The sequence below is a fragment of the Carettochelys insculpta genome, chromosome 2 (genome assembly GCF_033958435.1).
Source record: "Carettochelys insculpta isolate YL-2023 chromosome 2, ASM3395843v1, whole genome shotgun sequence".
Classification (NCBI taxonomy): Eukaryota; Metazoa; Chordata; order Testudines; family Carettochelyidae; genus Carettochelys; species Carettochelys insculpta.
The window spans coordinates 71,084,340-71,107,266 of NC_134138.1; the positions used below are offsets into that span (position 1 = coordinate 71,084,340).

The window sequence follows — 22,927 nt, forward strand, 5'->3', positions numbered from 1 at the left end:
CGTCTCCTCACTGGGCAGTTGAGGGCACTCAGCACCTTGCAGCACCAGAGCTCTTAATTAATAAGGCCAGGACTGTACATTGCCAAATGTACTTTGGTCATTCAACACGACTATTGCAGTTCATGATGCCACAGACTCATTAAACCCCATCAGAGCTGGGACCTCCCACAGGGGCAATACAGCTGCAATTGCAATCAGCAGGGGCCTCCGGGATTAGCAAAGAGGGAGCTGGTGCTCCTGGCTGCGCTCATTGGCCGATGAAGGGTCAGCATGCAACTCTGATATATTTTACTTGTAAGTGAGGAGCTAATTAACTCCCGCCTCCGAAATGCGGGCCCCGGACCTCAAATCCTGGCAGAGAACTGGAGGATGGAATAATGTTTCCTGTACTGTAGAAGTCTTTTTCACCTGCCCTATTTGTCCAGAAATATTGGTTGGTGTCCAATAGGGCACCAGAAAACAAGTCTGGAAGGAAGTCTCAGAGTTCAGGGCAGTGTTTAAAATGTAGTTCATCATCATAAAGACAAGACTATGCACATTTTCTGTTAAAGATACAGGCTATGTCTAGACTAGCGTTTTGGTCAGAAGACGTTTTGTGACAAGACTTCTGTCAACTGCTTGCATCCAGACAGCAAAACTGATTGAAAGAGCAATCTGCTCTGTTGACAGACAGCGGCCGGACCAGACAGCCACTCTAACAGCAAAACGGCCACCTGGAAGCATAGCAGGCAGTCACAGGGCACCAGTGCCTTCTGTGACCACCAGCGAAACACCCCCTTAAAGGGACCCCCCTGAACACCCACTCCTCGTCCATGCAGAGGCATGCCTACCTCCTTGAGGGATAGCACAGCCAAAGTGGGGCTGCCATTCTTTCTGGGAGAGACAGCTCATTCCAGGGAGTCATGGTGCCAGAGCAGCCCTCGGGCTTGTGCTGGCCCCACACAGAGGTGCTTCAGCACTTGATGCACCTCCCGATGGCTGTCTTCCTCCCAGAGGCCTAGCCTGAGACCACCTTTGACGACCTCACCAAGGGGGACCCTCTGGACATGGGGTCGGGGTGCAAGGGGTTGGATTGGTGGGGAGGTCCCCATCCCCAGGGGACTGTACTATCTCACCCTCACACAGCCAAGCTGCTGGGGTGGGTGGCCTCACAGGGGTGCTCCTGGAAAGCTTGGAGGGAGGGATGAGTGTGTTCAGTGCCCTCCCTCTGCAGGTCTTGCTGGCCATCAACACCATCCAGCTTTGGACGGTCACCCATACGGGAGCCCTGCCCCGGAGCATGGGTAAGTGTCAGGACACGCTGCATTCTGTCAACTGTTGTGAATATGGCCACTCCATGGGTTTTGTCAATAACACTCTCTAGTCTAGACAACCTTGAAAGGCCTGGAGCAGGACTTCCTAAATATTTCCACTTCATTCTAACTGGAGCAAGACTGAGCTCCAAGAGAAGCAATGGAGCGGAGATGCATTGGAAGAGATGGAGAGACCCAAAGGCTATTCCAGCGGGCAGGCACTGTGGGGGAGAATGCTGTCTCCCCACTAGTGGACAGATGGCATACAGGAGCAGAGTGCGAGCTACTCTGGGGGCAGGGACTGGCATTTATCTATTCTCTGTACACTGTCATATACGCTGATGGTACTATATGGAAGTTTAATACCCATGGGAGAGAGGCCTGTGCTCTCTGAGGAAAGGAAGTAGAGGACAATAATAGACACAGACTTTATAAGTGCAGCAGGCTGAAAAAAGAATAGGGAGTTTTAAAAGCAGTCATTATTTGGACCTTGAATGAATGGGGCCAGTGGACACCTGAATAACTCTGCTGTGGTCAGACTTCCATGTACCAGTGAGAAGGCAGCACAAGTCTAGACAAGGCAGCAGCCGTAGAAATAGCGTGAAAGAACATGGTATTCAAAGTGAAAGGAGACAAACATGTGGATGAAGAATTTGGCAGAAGACACTGTACTCAAAATAGTGACACACAGAGGCATATCTGCAGAAGTGGTGAGAGATTTACAGACGTGCAGGGGGGGAGAGAGAGAGAGAGAGAGAGAGAGAGATCAGGTCAAGGACAGTGCTCATATTATGAAACTAGGGGCCTATGGAAGGGCTGGATCAGAGAGAGAAGATGGAGTTCTGTGTTAACCTGTCAAACACAGGTTATTCCAACCCTCGTATATAATCCATAATGAATCACCAGCCATGATGTGTGTATGTTTGGGCAATGTATGTGTGCTGTGTAGGGTTATTCAGAAGGTGCCCATTCCTATCAAGATTAGTGTCTGAAAAGTGGCAAATTGGACTGCATTGTTCTCTGTTTATGCTTAACTTTGTATTCTGTAGTGTAGTGGTTATCACATTTGCCTAATACACAAAAGGTTCCTGGTTCAAAACCAGGCAGAAGCCTCAAAGCTTTTGTTTGGGATCTTCTTCGCACTCCTCCTGAAGCATGCCTTTGGATCCTCAACAGAGGGCATCTTGCTGCACACAAGATCTGATGGGAAACTGTTTAATCTTGCAAGGCTGAAAGCTAAGTCTGAGGTGCGGGAAGTCCTCATCAGAGACATGCTGTTCGCAGACGTTGCTGCTGTAGTGTCTCACACAGAAGACCAGCTTCAAAAACTGCTGCATCAGTTCTCCAAAGCGTGCAAGGACTTTGGGCTTACCGTCAGCCTAAAGAAGACAAACGTACTCGGTCAGGATGTTGCTGAATCCCCATCAATCAGCATTGACAACTATACGTTAGAGGTCGTCCATGAGATCGTTTACCTCGGGTCCACCATCACTGACACCCTGTCGGACACTGAGCTAAATAGGAGGATCGGAAAAGCGGCCACAACTCTGTCCAGACTCAGCAAGAGAGTGTGGAATAACACCAAGCTGTACACTCACACCAAAATACAAGTCTACAGAGCCTGCATCCTCAGCACCCTCCTTTATGGCAGCGAGACTTGGACCCTGTATGCCTGCCAGAAAAAGAGGCTGAACATCTTCCACTTGTGCTGCCTCAGGCACATCCTTGGAATATCATGGAAGGACAGAGTGACCAACACCGCTGCCCTCAAGCCAGCTGGAATCCCAACCATGCACACCCTCCTCAGGCAGCGTCGGCTCCACTGGCTTGGCCACGTCCACAGGATGAATGATGGAAGGATTCCAAAAGACATCCTGTATGGTGAGCTAGCCTCTGGCAAAAGACCTCCCAGACACCCCCAGTTGCGCTACAAAGATGTCCACAAGAGAGACCTCAGAGAGGTAGCCATCGAGCTGGACAACTGGGAAGAACTAGCAGACGACCGCAGCAGATGGAGGCAGGGGTTACACAAGGGCCTTCAGAAGGGCGAGATGAAGATCAGACAGCTAGCAGAGGAGAAGCGAGCGCACAGAAAGCACAATAAGGACTTGCCAGACACCCACTACATCTGCAAGAGATGCAGCAAGGACTGTCACTCTCGTGTGGGTCTTCATAGTCACAGTAGACGCTGTAAATGAAGCCCTCAATTGAAACTATAAGGGGCACGATCCATAGTCTATGCAGACTGAAGGATGCCTACTACTACACTTAGAGCGGCCTTTCTGAGCAGCAAGCACTATAATTCAGTATCACAAAAAGGTAAAGCAAAGTGCAATGTCCCTTTTGTTTAGGGCAGAGATTACAAGAACAGAGCCCTGACCCTACTGTGGCTGAGGTGAGCTTTCCTTTGACTTCAGTGGAACCAGGATCCTGCCCTAAGACTCCTGTCCGGCCAGCTCCTGAGCAAATATCTCACACTAAGCTTACTCAGTTTGGACCTTTGTTACACTCACTTCTGAATAGCATTTTCCTACCATCTGCCCCATTGCCTAAATGGTGCCTCCCATATTTCTGGGATTCAAACAAACCCAAAAGCAAACCAAACCCAGTGTAGACAGGCCTGTAGTAACTCTCCTTATATATACAGGCAACCAATACATACTCCTGGTCAAATGTATCTTCTTGTTTTGCTTTGCTGACATTTCTGCTTCTAGTTTGTGAGAAAGCAAGACACTGTGATGTTCATTGCTGATGTAATGTCCCCTTTTCAGCCATCAGGGCCATAATTCATTCAATAGTATTGTTACAGGCCATGCCAATGAAATGAATTAGCTCCTATCCTCATTTGATTTGGAGTGCCCTATTTTGAATATATTCTAAACTCTATTTTCCAAGTCCTATGCTCTGCCCTTTCTCTGGTGATTTTACTAGATGGGGTCTCCTCTTCCCACTAGTTTGGAGGACACTGGGCATTCACTACTTTATGAAGGGTCATTTAGCACCTATCATTACAGAGTGGGAACCGGATCCAGGCTTGGTGAGCTCTGGACTTGTGTACAGCCTAAGAAAACATACTGCACTCTTAACTAGACGTTTAACTTGGTGGGTAACATTCAAATGACCAGGGAGTAAAATTCATTCTTGGCAAGAGGGACCGGCACCAAGCTTCAAACATGGGCGGCAGGTATAAGGAGCAGGGAAAGCGGAAGCCTTCCCAAACTGCCAGCCCGGCCCTGACCATGCTATGCCCCCAGACCTCACCTTCCATCAGCCATCTTCCTCAGTTGCTCCAGGGCTGTCTGGGCTTTAGCAGTGTTGAGGCTGGGGCTGTGCTGCCAGCCCTCCCAAGGCTTGGCAGGCTGGGGTCAGAGGCATGGCCCATACTCTGGAGGCAGCCCATCATGCACCACCGAGGGCTGGGGATCCACCCTCCCATGTTCTGGGGAATGCTGGGGCTGCCTGACCTCTCCCCACCTCTTGTGCTTTGGCCGTGGAAGGCTGGGGCTGTGCGCTACTCACTCTTGGGTTTCATAGGTGGGCCTTGCACCACCTGCTGGTGGTGGCTGGCTCCCATGGGGCCCTGGATGGCAGGAGTAGGACCTCAGAAGTGGGAAGTTGCCTCCCCCAGCCCTAGGTTCACCAGCTGCCTTTCAAAATAGGGTCTAAGGGGGAACTGAAGTTCTGTGCAGGCTTTGTCCTGGCCCTCTACACTGGGGGGGATTTCACCCAGTGACGTGCACGGAATTTGACCTTCAGTTGGAGCAAAGGTCACTGCCAGATGCACACTCAATTTTAGTTTGGTGCCTGATGCAATAGGAAACCTGGGGAAAAGTAGGATCCACGGTTTTATCCTAATAGGACTCTGAGATAAAATGGCTTAGAAGAGACTCAAGAAGTAGCACTGGCCCTACAGTAGGGCGTTGTGGTCAAGAGGGTAGATCATCCTTCTCATGGGGCCCTGAGCTTGTGTGTTTTTCTACTGGAAGTTGCTCAACCTTTCTGTACTTAATTTACATTTTGCTTTACATTTGACAGCTGGCTAAATTCAAACACCTTCACCCTTCCTTTTCTATTCTTGTAGAATTTCCATTTATTTTACCACTGAACTTTTACTGGACATGAACATTTGACTAGTTTACATAATTCCTATGTGTCCTGTGAACGGCGTGCCATTTTAACTCTGTGCTTTACTTTCAGCATAGTTTAATATAAATGCAATGTTGTTAAAGTTGCTAAACTTCACCTTTGTAAGACAGTGGGTGCATCTGATCACCTGGAAAGCTCAGTTACAGCTAATTAACACAGTGTACATCTTCCTAGCATCGTATCCTCACTACTGAACTTCTAACCTGACAAATACATTGCATACTATAACCTGTTTCTCCTCATTATTAACCTTGAGCATGGCAACCTATAAATCATGAGTAAAACAGCTGGTGCTTGCCATTGCCCCAAAGGTGTATGATTATGATCATTTTATATACATCTTGGTAGGCAGACATGAAAAATTCATTGAAGAGCTTGGTATTCCAAGACTTATTGTAATGAATTTTCTTAAAAACATAGATCATGCTTCAAATAGATGTCTGTTCATTATAATGCAACCATTTATATCTCCTTGAATTACCTAGACAAGGCTCAGCCATTTTCTTACAGTCAAATATGATGGTTCCTAAACAGATTTACAGTAGTCAGCTTTTCCGCACTCCAGGGTAGAAATTTGCATTTTATCCTTATGGCCTTTATTCCCATAGAGGCTAGGACATGAATATACAAGAATATAAAGGGAACAGGGTGAGAATTTTCCTAGGTTTCAGGATCCACAAAGACATCCTCTGTGTGGATTTAAACTATTACATTTGGTACTTTGGATAGGCTATAGATATTTGCAAGGTAGATCCCAAATAACTTGAATGTCATTAATAGGCAAGGAGTAAAACTACAGTAGACAAAGTCTGTGCTAATATGTTTATAAAAAAAAACCCAAAGTTTGTAAATCAACCTTCATTGTAATGCAGAAGGTGGCCAGGCCTTTCCATTTGTGAAAAGCATAAGAGTGAAACCTATTGGACAGATTGTCAAATAAAAGGGTAATGAAACACACACATCTCCTAGAACTGGAAGGGACCTTGGGAGGCCATCTAGTCCAGTCCCCTGCCCTCTTGGCAGGACCAAGTACCATCCCTGACATCTATTTGCCCCAACCCCTTAATGGCCTCCTCAGGGATTGAGCTCACAAGCCTGGGTTTAGCAGGCCAATACTCAAAACACTGAGCTATCCCTATAACCACGGAGTTATCCCTATGGGGCATGCAGGCAATACCTTGCCCTAAGGCAGACTAGCTACTAGCTTACCTTCCTACCCCCAGCAAGCTGCTGTACAGGCTCAGGCAGATAACTGTTAGAAGTTGTCTTTGACCACATACCTCTGGCCACAAACCTATTTCCATCCCTGCCCTCCATACCCGCATTGAGTATGGGTTCCAAGCCCCTGCTGAGAGGGGGCAAAGTACCTCTCTGAGGGAAGCCACTGGCAAAAATGATAGCTGGTCCCTACGTCCCTTTCACAGGAATGCTTTTGCGGCCTGTTACATACCTTAGGGTAGTTGGCAGGGATGGGTGGCTGAAGGCCTCCACTGGAACTGACTCACACTGGTAATTTACCACGCCGCAAATCTGACCATTTCTGGATGCACTGCAAGAAGCTTGTGTGTCATCTATTATTTTGATTTCTTGTTGTCTCCTGCAGACAGGCCTCTCAAGTACCTCACTGCTGGGAGAGAGAGAGAGAGAGAGAGAGAGAGAGAGGGAACTGGAGAAGAAGCTTTAGTGCGCTAACTGCTAGCAACAGTTGATTTTGCTTGTTCAATAATATGCATGCAAATAGCAAAGGATGAGCACAATAAACAAGGATATTTCCTCCTCGTAGCCCAGTGCAGCTATCACAGCTATCACAGAATCCATGAACTTCAGCAAACCTATCCATGAACTTCAGCAAACCTATGGCGCTACATCAAAACTTACTTTAAAGTTATATGTAGCCCCATTTGTTTCACCAAATACATCACTGACTAGCCACAGAAACAGCCACTGTCTTTCAAATCTTCCAAAGAAGAAGGCAAATTATTATTATTAAAAAGCTGCAGAAAAAAAGAATTTCAAACACAGCCTAAAGCACTCTCTAAAACAGGTCAAATTGCGTGTCTTTCTGCTTGCTGCCAATCGGAGAAGGCTCATCTAAAAGCATGGTGTGACAGGGGATCAATGCCACCCCACTGCATTTTCACTGGCTTCATGGTCAGTACAAAGACCGATGCAGTTTTAGGTTACCTCACCACACCTATCAGATGGGTCAAGGACAAAAAGCATTTAGCTTGCAGACTATTCTTCTAGCCTGAGTAGACGGACAATATATGTATTCCAAAAAGCAAATAGACCACAACAGGAAAACCCCCATTCCTGATCCACTGGCTATCGCTCGAGTCACAGCTGGTACAATCTGCTGAGCGGAGATCTAAAGTGCTCTCTCCTCATTGCAAGCTTCACACACATTGCAGAAGCAAAATCTGCCCCAATTTACTTCGATCCTGTTAGCACATCTACTATAAGCTGCTTTTTGAAGGTGTCCAGTACACTATGGACAAGAAAACTTTGCTCATCCTAATGTACACTGAAAGCTCATTGTATGAGGGCTGCTTTATAAGGGCCATACTAAAGCCATATGAAAAGCACCCACCTGTGAAACATTTCTAGTCAAATGCTAAAACACACCCAGATGCTGCAGCTATATATGATGATCCCCACTATCTACCAACAGCAGAGAAACTAATACAGCTGCATTGATGGCCAGTCATGGTGAAACTGAAAAGGCACCAGTGTTGGCAAATGAATAAAGAGGTACCAAGCTATAAATGCTAAAGACATAATGAAATATATTCATTAACAGTTGCCTGCCAAGAGATGCAGAAAGATAGCCCTTGTGTAGTCACATATGAATCTCGGATATATGAGAACCAGAAGCTGTCCACTGCACCAGGAGTGAAAGCTGAAGGCAAAACAAAACAAAAATGTACTTTGAATGAAATAAGGCAGTTTAAACCTACTAGATGAAAATAAAAACCTGACTTCCCTTTAATGAGCCATTACTGTAGAGACAAAAACCTCTGTGATGAAGTTGGGTGAAAAATAGTCCTCAAGCTAGACTGATAGAACATTAAGAGTTTTTTAAAAATTCTACAAAGCTACAAATTTCTGCAAGATGACTAGTTGGCATTGGACACTGGCTCTTCTAGAGCACTTTGAACTAGCTCACCTGCTATCAGTCAGATAGCAATAAAGAACAAGACTTGTCTCCCACCCTCACCCCGAATGCTGTGTTCTACAAACTCCCCTGTGGAAATAATTGCACACAAAATCAAGGGTTGGAGGGAGAGAATAGGCTCTTCAAACACAGATGTGTCGTTCCATGATGGTGTGATTAGTGAGGGGGAAAAAGTGTTAGTTGGAAAACCCACAAAACTGTCAAGCATTCCACAAGCTTTGAATATCAAAGCTGCCCAATATGTAGAGACAAGTCTATGCTGCACAAAAAAGGATTTTTTTTAAAGACTATGAAGCTGTAAGAGTGTCATGCATCTTTTTTTCTTTAGGCATGCTGCCTCAGTACTTAGCTCTAAGTACTTATTCTAGTCTGTTTCTTACATTGTAACCACTGCTGTGGTATCCCAAGTACTTCCCAGTGATGTAGAAGGTTATACCAATCATATTCACTCCCCTTCTCCATGAGAAAATGACACAGGGGTTTGTTAACAATTTGTATTATGATGGACTACTGGAGTTTTATCAGGGTAGCGCACCTTACACATGGAATGGAAAGCAGCAAAGGTCAAGGAGCAAGATCCATAGTCTTCAACTGGCTTTTAAGAAAGCTCTGTCTCCTGCACAAATGACCTTTACCTTTCCAGTAAGCACTTTCATTGTGCCAAGGAAACCGAATTAATGACTGGAGTCCTGGTCTGTATCTTCAAACAATTTTTCTGATATCCGAGAACCGTATTACTAATAAAAGATAAATATCAGAGGGGTAGCTGTGTTAGTCTGCATCTGCAAAAACAACAAGTCCTGTCACACCTTAGAGACTGACACATTTATCAGAGCATAAGCTTTTGCGGCCGAAGACCCACTTCATCAGATGCATGTGGATCTTTGCCCACAAATGCTTATGCTCTGGTAAATCTGCTTGTCTCTAAGGTGCCATTGGACTTCTCGTTGTTTTTTAGATGAGAAGATATAAACTGAGATCTTAATCTGACAACTTTCTAGAGCAAGCCAGTGAAGGATCAATCAGCTGTGGCTATGGAAGCCCATGTTGCATACTGCTCTGCGGGTCAGGATGTCTAAGATGATGTTATAGATGCAGAAATGATGTTTTGAAACAATGATAGAACATGGATGGAGCACTAGAGGATTTGGAAGAACAGACTTCCCTGAGCACCTGTTCTTGCCTCAGTTTTTTTCAACCTACTCAGAAATGATCAGCCTCAAGCAAATTCAAGGCTACTTCAAAGGCAAGCCTGCTGCAGATTATGAGATCTGAAAATGGTGTGTCCACTTGTGAGGAACTTCAAGACCAGAAAGAAAAGGCAGTGCTTCGCAGCTACCATCTAAAAAGGAAGCTCAGCTGAGACAGCCCAAGCCAGGCAAGATATGGGACATATATCAAGATTTCTTTCAGCTACATCTGCCTATCGATGAGCTGTTGTGCAGACTAGCCACTAACATTACAGAGTATCAGAGGGGTAGCTGTGTTAGTCTGGATCTGTAACAGCAACGAAGGGTCCTGTGGCACCTTATAGACTAACAGAAAAGTTTTGAGCATGAGCTTTCGTGAGCACAGACTCACTTGAAGTGAGTCTGTGCTCACGAAAGTCTCATGCTCAAAACTTTTCTGTTAGCCTATAAGGTGCCACAGGACCCTTCGTTGCTGTAACATTACAGAGAAGTTAGTATCTGCAGTGTTGAACCATTCCTTTCATCCCTTTCCTTAAACAAAAATCCATAGTGTGGGGAAAAAAATGAAGCCATTGCTCTTATAAAATTATTCTAAGCAAATGTACATTGTTTTGATCTATGAAGTTTCCAGGAATCTGGAAGGAATATATTGTTTCAAATATTTTATGTGCATCTTCGGAAAACACTTATTTGTATAAAGTTAATTCAGAAAAACACAGAGAACCAATCGTTAAAAGAGCAAAGCTCTTGCTTTCACCCCTTTCTTCCATTTGCTACCTATTTTGGAGTGGGGGGGCCTGGCATGCATTTAGAGAAAATTCATGTTTTTAATGGTTTTAGGAAATGCTTCAGGCTGTTCAGAGGCTGTATAGATGCTCATCAGCAGCCAACCATGGCTGAAGGAGCAAAAACTATGGATCGTAGAAATATGCCATATTTGTCTGCAGAAGAACAATGCTTCTGCAGTGAAATACAATGGACGTTTCTTATTTTCTACTCACCCTTAGGACAAAAAATGGAAGGGATCGTGCAGTTGCCTTGCAGGGCCTCTGAACTGAGTGAGAGAACATTAGCTCTGCAGCCACAGATATGCAAATCCTTTATGAGCCCAACAATAGCAGAAAAACCCTGTGGGAGGAGACTGATAGCACAAACACCAGAGCTGGAGTAGACTCTTACATGTACAATAATGACTGATTCCAGAGTTACATAAATGTGTCTCCGAAAGCTTACAGCATCAGCCAAGAGGAACAGACCTATTAAAGCCACAAGACACTAAGATGCTGATAACATCTCCCTTAAATCAGCATTTGATACACAACTGTAATTACTACCATGACGCATATTAAAACTTGAACTTCCATTTGTCATCGATACTGTACACCAGGGCCATCATACACATTGATAAATCTGAAGTTCAAGGACTGCATCATAGCTGTCAGAATTCAGTATTTAAATGCTGCACTATATATAAAAATAAGGCATGCATGTAAAAATAAGCCTTAGTTCCAACACACTGTTCTGGGTGACCATCCCTATTCATAATTGTGGGTACTCCTCAAATTTATGATACTTTCAATAAATCATCCTGTTTCATTTCAGCAAAATCTGACACCTGGGCTGGCTTTTTTTAAAAAAAAGCCAGAATACATTATTAGGATTTTAATATGATCAGTTGACATTCATTCATAGCTCTGAAATTTTACCCCGTCACTAAAGTAATACAGCTACTCCACTAAGCCACTGCAATACCTAGTACTTTGGCAATGTTAAAGTTCAGGCTTGTCCTGTTACCCATCCTCAAGCGAAGCCAAAAAGGCTATATCAAAGACAAGTATACTTCCTGCAGCTGCATGCTTCTAAGTTATTTTTAGATTTAGAATTAGGTCACATTGTTTATCAGTAATGGGTACTATTTTATATTCACAAAATTATGACCTAAAGTTAAATGAAGGTTAGGTTTTACCATTTACTTATATGCCCTAATTTTAGAGTGAAGATTTTGGATTTAGCAAGACAACTCAATACATTGAGACAAATGGGGAAAAAAATAAGACTGGTTTAGTTTTGCCTGGAAGGAACTCTCACCTAAGACTTGCACGAGGGTAAACATCATTCTTGGATTTGCATTTCTCTTGAGTTCTTTTGGGCCAAATAGTTGGCTCAAGCCAACCTTGGGCATCCACATGTTAAAACCTTAATCAACATTTTTTACAAAAAACAAAATACTGTCTCTCTGCTAAGGCATTGTTGCAGGCAAAAAAAACATACTACAGATGACTACTTATAGCACCTTCCACACAATCAAGCCCAAATAAATATACAGAACAACATCCAAGCAACAGCCTTTCTTGTAGGACTGAGTGACACAGAAAACATCCTTTTGCTTATGCCTTTTAGGCTCTGCAAACCGGAGGGGCTAGAGACATCAGATGCCCTATGTGACTAGGCCCCAGACCCACACGATAAGTTCTGAAGGTCACTGAAATAAATGGTGCCAGAGTAATAGAACTCTGAATGTCAAGGTGATTTTGTATGCAAAACAAGCCATGCAAAATTTAATGGGAAACCTAATAATGGAAAATGGGTTGAAAAACCTGCTATCCTCTGATTCCCCAAAAAGCCGTTTTTGTTGAGATTCTTAACTCACTGCAGTCAACGATAAGGTCCCTCGTGGAAGAATCCTGTATTTGAACATTATTCCAATAAATAAAACACAAACCCTGTAGTAATTTCTACAAATATACAGGCTTAATATTGGACAATGTACACATAAGAAATATTTGGGAGACACTGGGGTCCAGTTTATAGGGTTACCCATTTCATTGGTGAGTATTTTCTATTGTTGGCACTTCTTTAGTTCCAGCCTCAGTTCAAAGAACAAGCATATAATGTTCTTCTAATATGTGTAACCTTCAATCTGATCGTTTGAGCAGTTTTGCTCTAGTGGCGGGCAGACATACATACGGGAAACACAGTTGAATGCTGTGTTACAAGGCATACCAGTTCTGTACTCTGAGACAAAAATTTCCATTTGCAATTAGTTTCTCACTTTCGTTCCCTGATATTGCCAGTAGGCTTCAAGTAACCACTCCGGAGACCAACAGAAAATGGGTGTTGAACAGAGGTAGATTCTTGTAAAGAAGAAGAAGAAGAAGAAGAAGATGACATGTACTTCACATCTACTTGGAAGTTTGGAGAAGTATCTTACCTGACACATTGCAAACTCCTGAGCAGGCTTTTCCCTACACAAATAGAAATATAAACACTTTCAAGTCTTTTCAGAGGCTAATGAGTAAGAACATTTCTCCCATGAAAGCAAACGTTTTATATTTTCATGTAATACAGATCTTGGACATTAGAGGGCAATCCCCCTCGCTTAATTTTTTTTTTTTTTTTTTTTTTTAAATATCCATTCTAAAAATCAAATGTCGCCTTGTTTTAGGAAGGACAGTCGATGCTTCGCATTCTAAACATAAAAAGTTAGGTGTTTGTAATGCAGGTTGTTTTGTTTGCTTGTTAACTTAGTATAGTACTCTTCGCCTATCAGGAAATGGCAAACAACTTCAACTTTTCTTTGAGTAAAAAAAGCAGGTGCTACATAATGCTAGCTATTGCTGTAGACAAATTCAGAGAAACATTTTATAGGACAAGAATAGTGTTAAATGGCCTAAGGGACATTCCAAGCTAGGATTCAGATTTTCCTGTGCACACAGCCATTTGCAATCAGTGGAGGACAAAACCACAGATGTATCAAAAACATGATTTAAAAACCTCAGTCCTACTTTTGTCAATATAAAAAAAAGTTTCTCCAAGGACAGCATTAGCCTGTGTAAACTGCTTGCTGGGAACTGTGAAACCGAATGAATGGGTACTGCACATTAGTAAAAAAAAATATAGCTGCAAATAATCATTCACAGCAAACACCTGTGTCTGAAAATTTGCCATACTTGTTCAGACTGACGGCCTTCTAAATTTGCTATCAACCTTTTACAGTGGTGTGTTTGTGATGTTTTAGAGAAAGACAAGAATAATGTGCCTCGTCAACTGTGCAGTGAAGCATATAGGAAAAAAAACCCTCCCTGACCTTCATTAACTCTGAGTGATCTATTAAGGGGGTAGTACAAGCATTTTGATTTCTCCTCATTTAAAGAATGCATACATGTGATTCCTTCATACAATATTATCTTCTAGTTTTTCATTTCTAATCTCGTATTTTCATTGTCCATGAAAGGCTGTTTTATGCCCTAGTTTGGCCCTCTTTTACACATCAACTTGCCACCAAATTTGGCCCATGGAACATTGGCCTAGTTTGAGACCTTGTGCCAATCTGTCCTGCAGATCCACAGAAGTCATCTAACTTTAATGCAAAGAACATAAGTTTCTCCAAATGGGCATTAGGATTTACCCACTTTGGCAAAACATTCTGGGGAACATTTTCAACATTATGCATGAGCTTTCCTTTTGTCACTGGAGTTGTGAGCCCAACAGACATTAAAAATTTAGGTTTTCATGCATTGTATTGGAAGTCTAGCCCTCTAACTCCCTATCAGGAGGCTTGTGTGTAAGGCCAGCTGACACAAACTGAAAACGGTAGTTCTCAAATGACACATTATCTGAAATATCAAAGGTCACCCAAGGGTATAAATCAGTAACTCCCCAGAAGAGTCTCTGGTATTAGAAAAGTGGGTCATTTTTAGTTCTGTGTAGGTTGTTTGACATGGTGGCTTCTGGCATCACAAGCTCTGGTCTACAGGATACCATAGAGCCTTTGTGTCCCTTGCTGACATGACCACATTGTGTTTTTCTACCCATTAACGAAGGATAAATGACCTAGATATTGTGTCCATTAAAGCCTCATTTTTCTTTTGCCCTTTTGTTCTTTGGTGTACCACATTATCACACGCTGAACACATTTTAAAGTATTCTCAGTCCCACAGGTCCTTTGGAGGGAGTAACACAGTTTGTGTGTGGTTCTGCAGAGTGACTTAGGAGTGAAATAATGTGAAGGTAATTCAAGATTTTATCCTGGTTAGTCTCCTGAAGACTAAACAAACTATAAATAATTAATCTTGCAAAAATGCCTCAATGCTGTATTTTGCTTCTACTGCAAATACCCTGAAACTCTAAAAACAAAACAAAAAAACACAATAAAAAAACCAAAACACCTATATATAAGAGAGCAGAAGGAAGAGTGTGTGCAAACACACCATTTGTGATTTCTCTAAGCACTCCATTCTGTAATGACAGCTCTGCATATCATGAGTCACTTTTATTAAAAGCATCATTACTACAGTTGGCAGCAATTTACATCTTATCTTACATGATAGCAGTTCCCAAAGAAAAAATAAAAAGACATCACAACAAAGAAAACAATACATTTACAAAGTCATGTCTGTAAACTTCAAGGCTAGTTTAGAGTTGAGGTAATGCTGTTTAGCTTTGTGGCTAAAGTAACAAAGTCCTTTAATTTAAAAAAGGTACCTGATTTTTTTTTCTCTTTCTTTTTTTTTGTTTATACCAGTGCATTACAAGATCACGAGACGATTAAACTGTAGTTTTATCCTGTAAGAACCTTCTCAGTGGGTTAATTTCCAAAAGGTACTCTTCACATTCAACAGCTGCCTTATTATTGCTGTGTCTCAAGACAGAGACATTCACACTATCATGGAGATTGTCAGAAAGTGTGTGTGTGTGGGTGTGTGCATGCGCGAGTGTATGAACTCCCATACAGTCAAAATGATGTGCAAGTATGATATGTATGGTAAATTTCATCTTGACCTTCACAGCAAAAAAATAAAAAATAAAAATTAAAAAATTAAATATATAACTTCATACTTCCTTTAAGCAGCACTTCCTTCTATTAGTGCCACTTGATTACAAAATTGCTGCTTTTATAATAATACCAATGGTACCAAACGAAAAAAAAAGCAGAGCATTATGTCAATTTCCTTAAAAAGACATGATCACCTCTCAAATTTCATCTCTCCTAGGGATAATAAATAATGCACTGCACAATACTTAATGACCAAGATACCTTTTGACACATCTGTATAACATGACTTGAACTTTTTTTTTTCTTTTCTTTTTTTTGCTACACTATGTTACAGAACAGCTTATAAAAACTAAGTATGGACATTAACTGTGAGTGTAAACAGTAGGACTACCACTTGCCAAAAGTTTAAAACACTTTAACTGTAACTGGTACTGGTTATTCGTCATTTTCATTGTTCTCTATTTCCTCCCCCCCATCAAGCGAGTCTAATTCTTCACCCTGTGCTATTTCATCTTCTAAAATGGAGGAATCTGCAGTTTTATCAAGGCTCTCCTCTGCATCACTGCCTTCTAAATTCTCCTCTTCTTTAAAGGCAGCCCCTTCTGTTTTGTCAGTAGCCTTTTCTTCATTGGAGCTCACTGCATTCTGAAGTCCAGCTAATCCTGGGAAACCAGGCAGCGTCAATCCCCCCAGTCCTGGAGGTAGAAACATAGATGGATAGAACAGGCCAGGAGCCATGGTGGACAACAGGAAAGGATTGAAGGCCAGAGGGTTTGTGGGCAATCCAGTGTTGTTGCTGGTGGTGCTGGCAGCGGCAGCAGCAGTAGCAGCACTGACAGATCCATTTGCAGAGTCAGTAGCAGAAACAACATCTGTGCTTTTCTCAGAGTCTTTGTTCTCCTCCTCATTCTCATTTTTCTTCTCTTCTGCTTTTGAAGTGCCATCTTCAGTTTCTCCTTGACTGGAAGCAGGAGTGGTGTTTCCAGTAGCAGCTGTTATCGGGTTATTCAGCAATCCACCCAGTCCAAACATGTTGGGCAATCCTGCCATACCTGGCAACATCAGAGGCAGCATGGCAGCTGGATTTTTAGAATCACCTCCAGCAGCCGCAGCTGTTGCTAGTCCTGGAGGGAAGCCCATGAGACCTGCAAGCTGTAGAGACTGCAGATTCTGTAGGTTCTGAAGGCTTGTGAGGTCCATTCCAGCAAATAGGCTGTTCATTAGCAGTGGATTGATTCCCGAAGTTGAAGCTACAGCGGCAGCTGCTGCAGCTGCTTTGGCAATTTCACTTTTTGGCCTTCTTCCTCTTCTGCTTGCTCCTTCTTCTCTCACAACCGGTCCTGTGAGAAGACGGTCAAACATGGACTCTGGAACAAAACCCTGAACAAAGCAGCAAAAAAGAAGCTTTTATCCATAGCCTTTCAGTTTTAAATAGGAACTGTTGTTTGTGCCAGCATAGATATTCAGTGTGTCATGTGTGACAAAAGAATTCCCTTGCCAAAAAAAAAACCTCAAATTTGGTACATGACTAATAGAGGCTGGCTAATATGAATGCTGGGAGCTGGCTGAAAGCATAGGAAATGGAACTAAGTGAACAGCAAAAAATGCTAATTTTATATCTATAATCAAAACAACAGGACAAAACATGTTGAACAGAATCAGACCTGTGAAATACACAATTCACACAATGCTCACCAAATTCAATTAAAATACTATGAAAACACAACGATTACAAGCTGATCATGGTTTTTCTATTTCTACCCAACTATTGTTTATCAGCTGGCCATTATACTACGCTTTCACAGAATAAATGAGTATTTGCAGCATTGCTTGCCTTTGCTTCAGACAGAGCTTTTAAAATTAAAAGATGGAAAAATGAACTCCTAGAAATGAGTTGAGACTAATATTCTCCAACTAAAGCATTCACTTCTTTTTTACGGATATGACCATTATTGGATTCATAGTCAATATTTGTAATTAGCAGTTACTCATGTTGTATGACTGTGGAAAAACTTTAATATGTAATAAATATCTAAGATAACCAACCACCAGTGCATGATCTACTTCAATTCCATACCACACGTCTATCAAACTATCTCAAATGCCAAATAACCCCATCCTTCCACTAGTATTTGCTTAGGTCAAAGGAAGCTACAGGCTAAAGACTTAACAGTCAATGTTTATGTGAACAAAATGTGTACAGCCTTGATTTCTTTTTTGTAAGTAAACTTTGAATGGAACACAAACGGAGTATTATACTTACAGACTGCTTAACAATATCAGTCCAATCTGGAGCAACGGCAAATTCAGGATTTTCTTCCAACCACCTTGGCAGGTCCTTCATTGGAGGAGCCATAGCTCCACCCATCTAATTAAAGACATTAATGATATTTTTAAAGAATGAAACAATATACACATTTCGTATGCAGTAGATTGAGTACTTTAATTTCATTGTTTAAAACGGTGCTATACTGGCTTGTAATAGTTCAATTCAGAGGTGACTAAGGCATACAGGCTGCTTCTACACTTGCCTCCTCCTGTCAGAGGTGGCATGATAATGAATCAATTCGAAGCAAGCTGATGAGATGCTAATGTGCGTATTCAGAGCCTCATTAGCATAATGGTGGCCGCACGAATTTTGAAGTGCAAACTTTGAATTGCAGGTTGACAGTGTAAATGAGAACAGTTTCAAAACACGTGCCCCAGGTCAACATTCCTTTACTCTCACAAAACTAGGTGGGAGTAAGGGAATGTCGAAGTGGGGCGCTTATTTTGAAGCTGCCGACATCTACACTGTCAATCTACAATTCTAAGTCTGCACTTTGAAATTTGCACAGCCCTCATTATGCTAATAAGGTGCTGAATATGCACGCTGGAGCCTTACTAGCTTGCTTCGAAGTATCTCATTACCATGCCACCTCCGACAGCAGGGAGCGAGTGTAGAAACAGCCTCAGACTCTCTTAGTCATGGCTATCCATACTAAGACTTCATGCTGAGTGAACTGGGGTGTGCATTTACAGTGTTCTAGCTTAGGGCACACTAACCATCTGTAAAGACAAGCCCTTCAATGCTAATTGGGGTATGGTAGATATTTTTGCACTAACATTAGTGACTCAAGCAGAATTAATATAAAAAGTTTGCTAACTATTTTCTTTTAAGAATTTAACAAAAAGTCAAACAAATTGTTCAACTAATTATTCACTCACTTTAGCCACTACCTAAAAGAGATGTAAATCAGTGGGAATATAGGTTTCCCTAAACTATCCCCTGAGGATTAAACCTTAAATCATTTTGGCATAAGAGACTTGCTTCCTGAGTGCCAGAGATGCTCTGAAACAGGTCTAGCAGATGAGAGGACATGTTTAAGCTTTACCTTCTTTCCATTTCGTTTATTTACAACAGGTACCCTCTCTTCTCCTGTCAAGGTATTTATATCCAATTTATTAGGGTTTCGACACCTGTGTCTTTTTTGCTTCGGCTTCTGAAATGGGGAAAACAGCACATCTGCACTCTTCTAAAAGGAAAAAAAATATGAAATGTATTGCTTTAAGTTTTTCCATTTTCTGGTCATAAGAAATAAACCTTCACTCAACCCAATGCAACAAAAGTTTTTAAGACTGTATTTAGCTAAATTCATTGCTTTAAGATTTTCTCAAAAGCCTTCCCTTTGTTTTGCCTGAGAGAAACATTCTGCACAATTTGTTGTATGTTTTCCAATACACGCATCACTGTTAAACGTTAAAATAAAAATGAAGTTAAAATAATATTCTGGTATCCTAAGGATCCTATTTCCATTGACGTCTAGGAGAAAATTACAATTGATTTCAATAAGAGGTAGGATCAGACACTAAATGAGTACAACTGGTCTTCACAATCTCAAAAAATAGGTTTAAATTTCTTTGCACCTTAAGGCACACTTATTTTGATATAAGTCAGAGTTTTATATGTAACATCTACTTACTGGTACATAACTTGGCATATCAATAGTATAGGTAGGATGCGATTTTAGCCATTCAATTAAATCCTTGTTTTTAGGAGCATCCTCTCCCACCAGCCTGGTCCCATCTTCTAAGTTAATTACAGGGATCCGACTGTCTGGGTCCAGTTGTCCAGGAGATGGAATGTTTCTTGCTGGTGCAGTCTCCATATCATCTTCAAATGCTTTGGTCACTTCTGCATCCTCCTGCAAAATATTGATGCTGTTATGAATATTACCTGGGAGAAGCGATTTCCCAAAATAATTAGCTACATTCAGAATTTGCCTCTATTTGGGAATCTCCCTAGACTGTTAAAAGTGGTTTGAATAAATCTCACCATATAGCGAATTATTGTTACATTATATGTACTTGGCAAGTTCAGTGATTACTTTACAAGTACGTGTTATAGCCCAAAAGGCCAGTTCTGAGAGTACTTTATAGCTGTTCTCTGTGCAGAATCCCTGATCTTTCCTCTTTTCACTGCTTAGGAAGGAACAATCAGTTTCACATATACAGAATGGGAAGCAACTGTCTAGGAAGGAGTATGGCAGAAAGGGATCTAGGGGTTATAGTGGACCACAAGTTAAATATGAATCAACAGTGTGATGCTGTTGCAAAAAAAAGCAAACATGATTCTGGGAGCCATGAACAGGTGTGTTGTGAACAAGACCCGAAAAGTCATTCTTCCACTCTACTCTCTGCTAGTTAGGCCTCAGTTGGAGTATTGTGTCCAGTTCTGGGCACCGTATTTCAAGAAAGATGTGGAGAAATTGGAAAGGGTCCAGCAAAGAGCAACAAGAATGATCAAAGCTCTATAGAACATGACCTATGAAGAAAGGCTGAAAGAATGGGGCTTGTTTAGTTTGGAAAAAAGAAGATTAAGGTGGGACATGATAGCAGTTTTCAAGTATCTAGAAGGGTGTCATAAAGAAGAGGGAGAAAACCTGTTATTCTTGGCCTCTGAGGATCGAACAAGAAGAAACGGGCTTAAAACTGCAGCAAGGGAGGTTTAGGTTGGACATTAGGAAAAAGTTCCTAACTGTCAGGGTGGTCAAACACTGGAATAAATTGCCTAGGGAGATTGTGGAATCTCCACCTCCGGAGATATTTAAGAACATGATAGACAAATGTCTATCAGGGATGGTCCAGACAGTACTTGGTCCTGCCATGAGGGAAGGGGCTGGACTCAATGACCTCTCAAGGTCCCTTCCAGTCCTAGCATTCTATATGACTACCATTTGGTAAAACTGAAACCGGAATGCCATTTTGATAGTGCACCTGTAAGATTTTTGTGAAAAGTGGGGTTTGCAGTTACTATTTAAGAGCTGTGTATTACAGATAATAAAGATGTTAATTGTCACAATTAAAAGTGCTTAATTTGCAATGTTTAACATTTTGGTCAATAGTTGAAGGAAGTAATGCTTTAAGTATTAACAAGGAGCTCACCGACTTAGTAAAAATAGCAATTTTTTACACAATCGCTTAAACTACACTAGCACTTTAAATTCAGATTCTTAGCATAATAGAAAGGAACAAACAGAATAAGACATTGCTCTCTTACAACAGTCAGCGATGTCCGTTTGTTGCTCATAAACAATAGATCGAGCCCTTCTACATTTTTCCTCCTTCCTCTCCTCCTCTTCATGGGCGGTTCTCCATCCATTAAAGAGCCATTTAGTAGATGCCTTGTGGGTGTGCGTGAAAGACCTGCTTGCAGCAGTTCCATTTGAGTTTTAAAGGCATCAGACACAGGTGTGGAGACATTAGGTAAAATAAACTTAGAAGTAACAGATGAAAAATTTGAGGTAGAACTTGTTGCCTCTCGCGAGGCCTTTGATAAATCTACAATTTTTTCTTGTCCATTTTCTGAAACCACCTGAGACTCTCGTAACTGAGCAACCATTTCCATAAGATTTCTCCTCTTGGCAGCTCTCTCAGCTTCAATTTCAATCTTTCTCCGTCTCCTCCTTCGCTGACGAGGAACTGACAAATTGAGTGCATCTTCCTAATAAAAAAAGATGAGCGTTTCTAATTACTAACAAAGCTGTACTGACCTTTAGAAAAAATACCTGATGTTCCCCTTGACCGTAAGACAGAAAGATTGCACACACATTTTAAAAGACAGAAAGGGCTCATTTTAATCAACAAATCAGTTTAAAGAAGTGTATTTTTCTTTTCATCTCCTCCCCCCGCCCCGCCCCAATTACTTCACATGCAAAACGAGGTTCCTTTTTCTGTACTGTAGCCAGAAATATCCAACTTGCCTTTGATAACTGAGGAGAAGATGTGATATCTTCACTGGCACTCATGCTGGCTTGACCAACCATGGAGAGCTCTGCGAAACTTCTTTTCTGTAGAGGGCTGTCCACAGCTGTTGGAGTATACCCAGGTATGAGCCCCTGGAAATCAAACATCTGTCGCCTATTTACTGGCCACTTCCCCTTTAGCACTGCTTCACAGATGTTGTCTAATCGGTTGATCATTACTCGGTCCTGCATAAAGGAAAGTACATAATGAACCTCTGGTGTGAAGGAAGCCATTTAATCTCAGTCAGACCGAGCACAACTGCACAGTTTAATAGCTTGCAATATTTTACAAAATACAAGCACAAAGTTACTTTCCATTATTTAAAAATTAAGATGTGCTGGGAAAACTCATTTTCGAAATAGAAATATTAAAGTAGCTGACAATTTTACAAGGCACTCACTATTGTTTACATATTTCTAAACTTCAGTTGTTCCCCAAAATCACGAGAACAGGAGAATTAAAACACTTGCAATCAGTATCTTCAAGCTATGGTATTACAAATTCACAGGCTGGATTCTGCAATTCTGTCCCAGGAAGTGGTTCCTCATTAGCGTCACTATTAATAAAGTTCAACATTATGAAACTGGGACCAACCTAGGGACGTCTAATGAATGTCAATTTTCATTCCACACCCGTTATCACTTGAAATTTCATTGAAGCGTGTATATTAAAATAAAAAAAATTATAATTACAGTTTAATTTATGTGGACAGAATTTACAGATTTAAAGTATTTGTTTACTATCAGCCTTTAAACTCCTTTTTTTCTGCGCCTATCAATAGCTCATTTTAGCATTTTTAATATTTCCTAAAATTAAGGAAAGAGAAAGAAGGACCCCCACTTCATTTTCCTGGATCAGTAGTCAATGATTTTTGTCCTCTAGCTAGCTTGAAATACACTAAAAAACACTTTATCAAAATACATGTGTGGGAAATACTGCTGATTAGGGAATAGGATTGTCCTTTAGCTTCCTGAATGGCAAAACTGTGCAAAAGCCACTAGAAAACCTCAGCAGCTGCAGCAGACTGCTTGCTTTCCCCAGGAATAAGCCTATTAGAGCAAGG

At 41.7% G+C, this 22,927-nt stretch overlaps 1 protein-coding gene across 3 annotated transcripts in view; it reads right to left on the reverse strand.

The window, feature by feature from the left end:
• Nucleotides 1-15,061: 15,061 nt before the first annotated feature.
• The window catches only part of CHD7 (chromodomain helicase DNA binding protein 7), a 222,973-nt gene continuing 215,107 nt past the window's right edge, over nt 15,062-22,927 (reverse strand). For all 3 annotated transcript variants that reach the window (XM_074987153.1, XM_074987154.1, XM_074987152.1), the window contains 6 exons: nt 21,822-22,049; nt 21,119-21,562; nt 19,542-19,763; nt 18,954-19,094; nt 17,843-17,947; nt 15,062-16,959 (listed from right to left, as the gene is read on the reverse strand). In XM_074987153.1, coding sequence (XP_074843254.1) covers nt 16,015-16,959; nt 17,843-17,947; nt 18,954-19,094; nt 19,542-19,763; nt 21,119-21,562; nt 21,822-22,049 — 2,085 coding nt within the window. In that variant the 3' untranslated portion in view covers nt 15,062-16,014. The remainder of the gene's footprint in view (nt 16,960-17,842; nt 17,948-18,953; nt 19,095-19,541; nt 19,764-21,118; nt 21,563-21,821; nt 22,050-22,927) is intronic.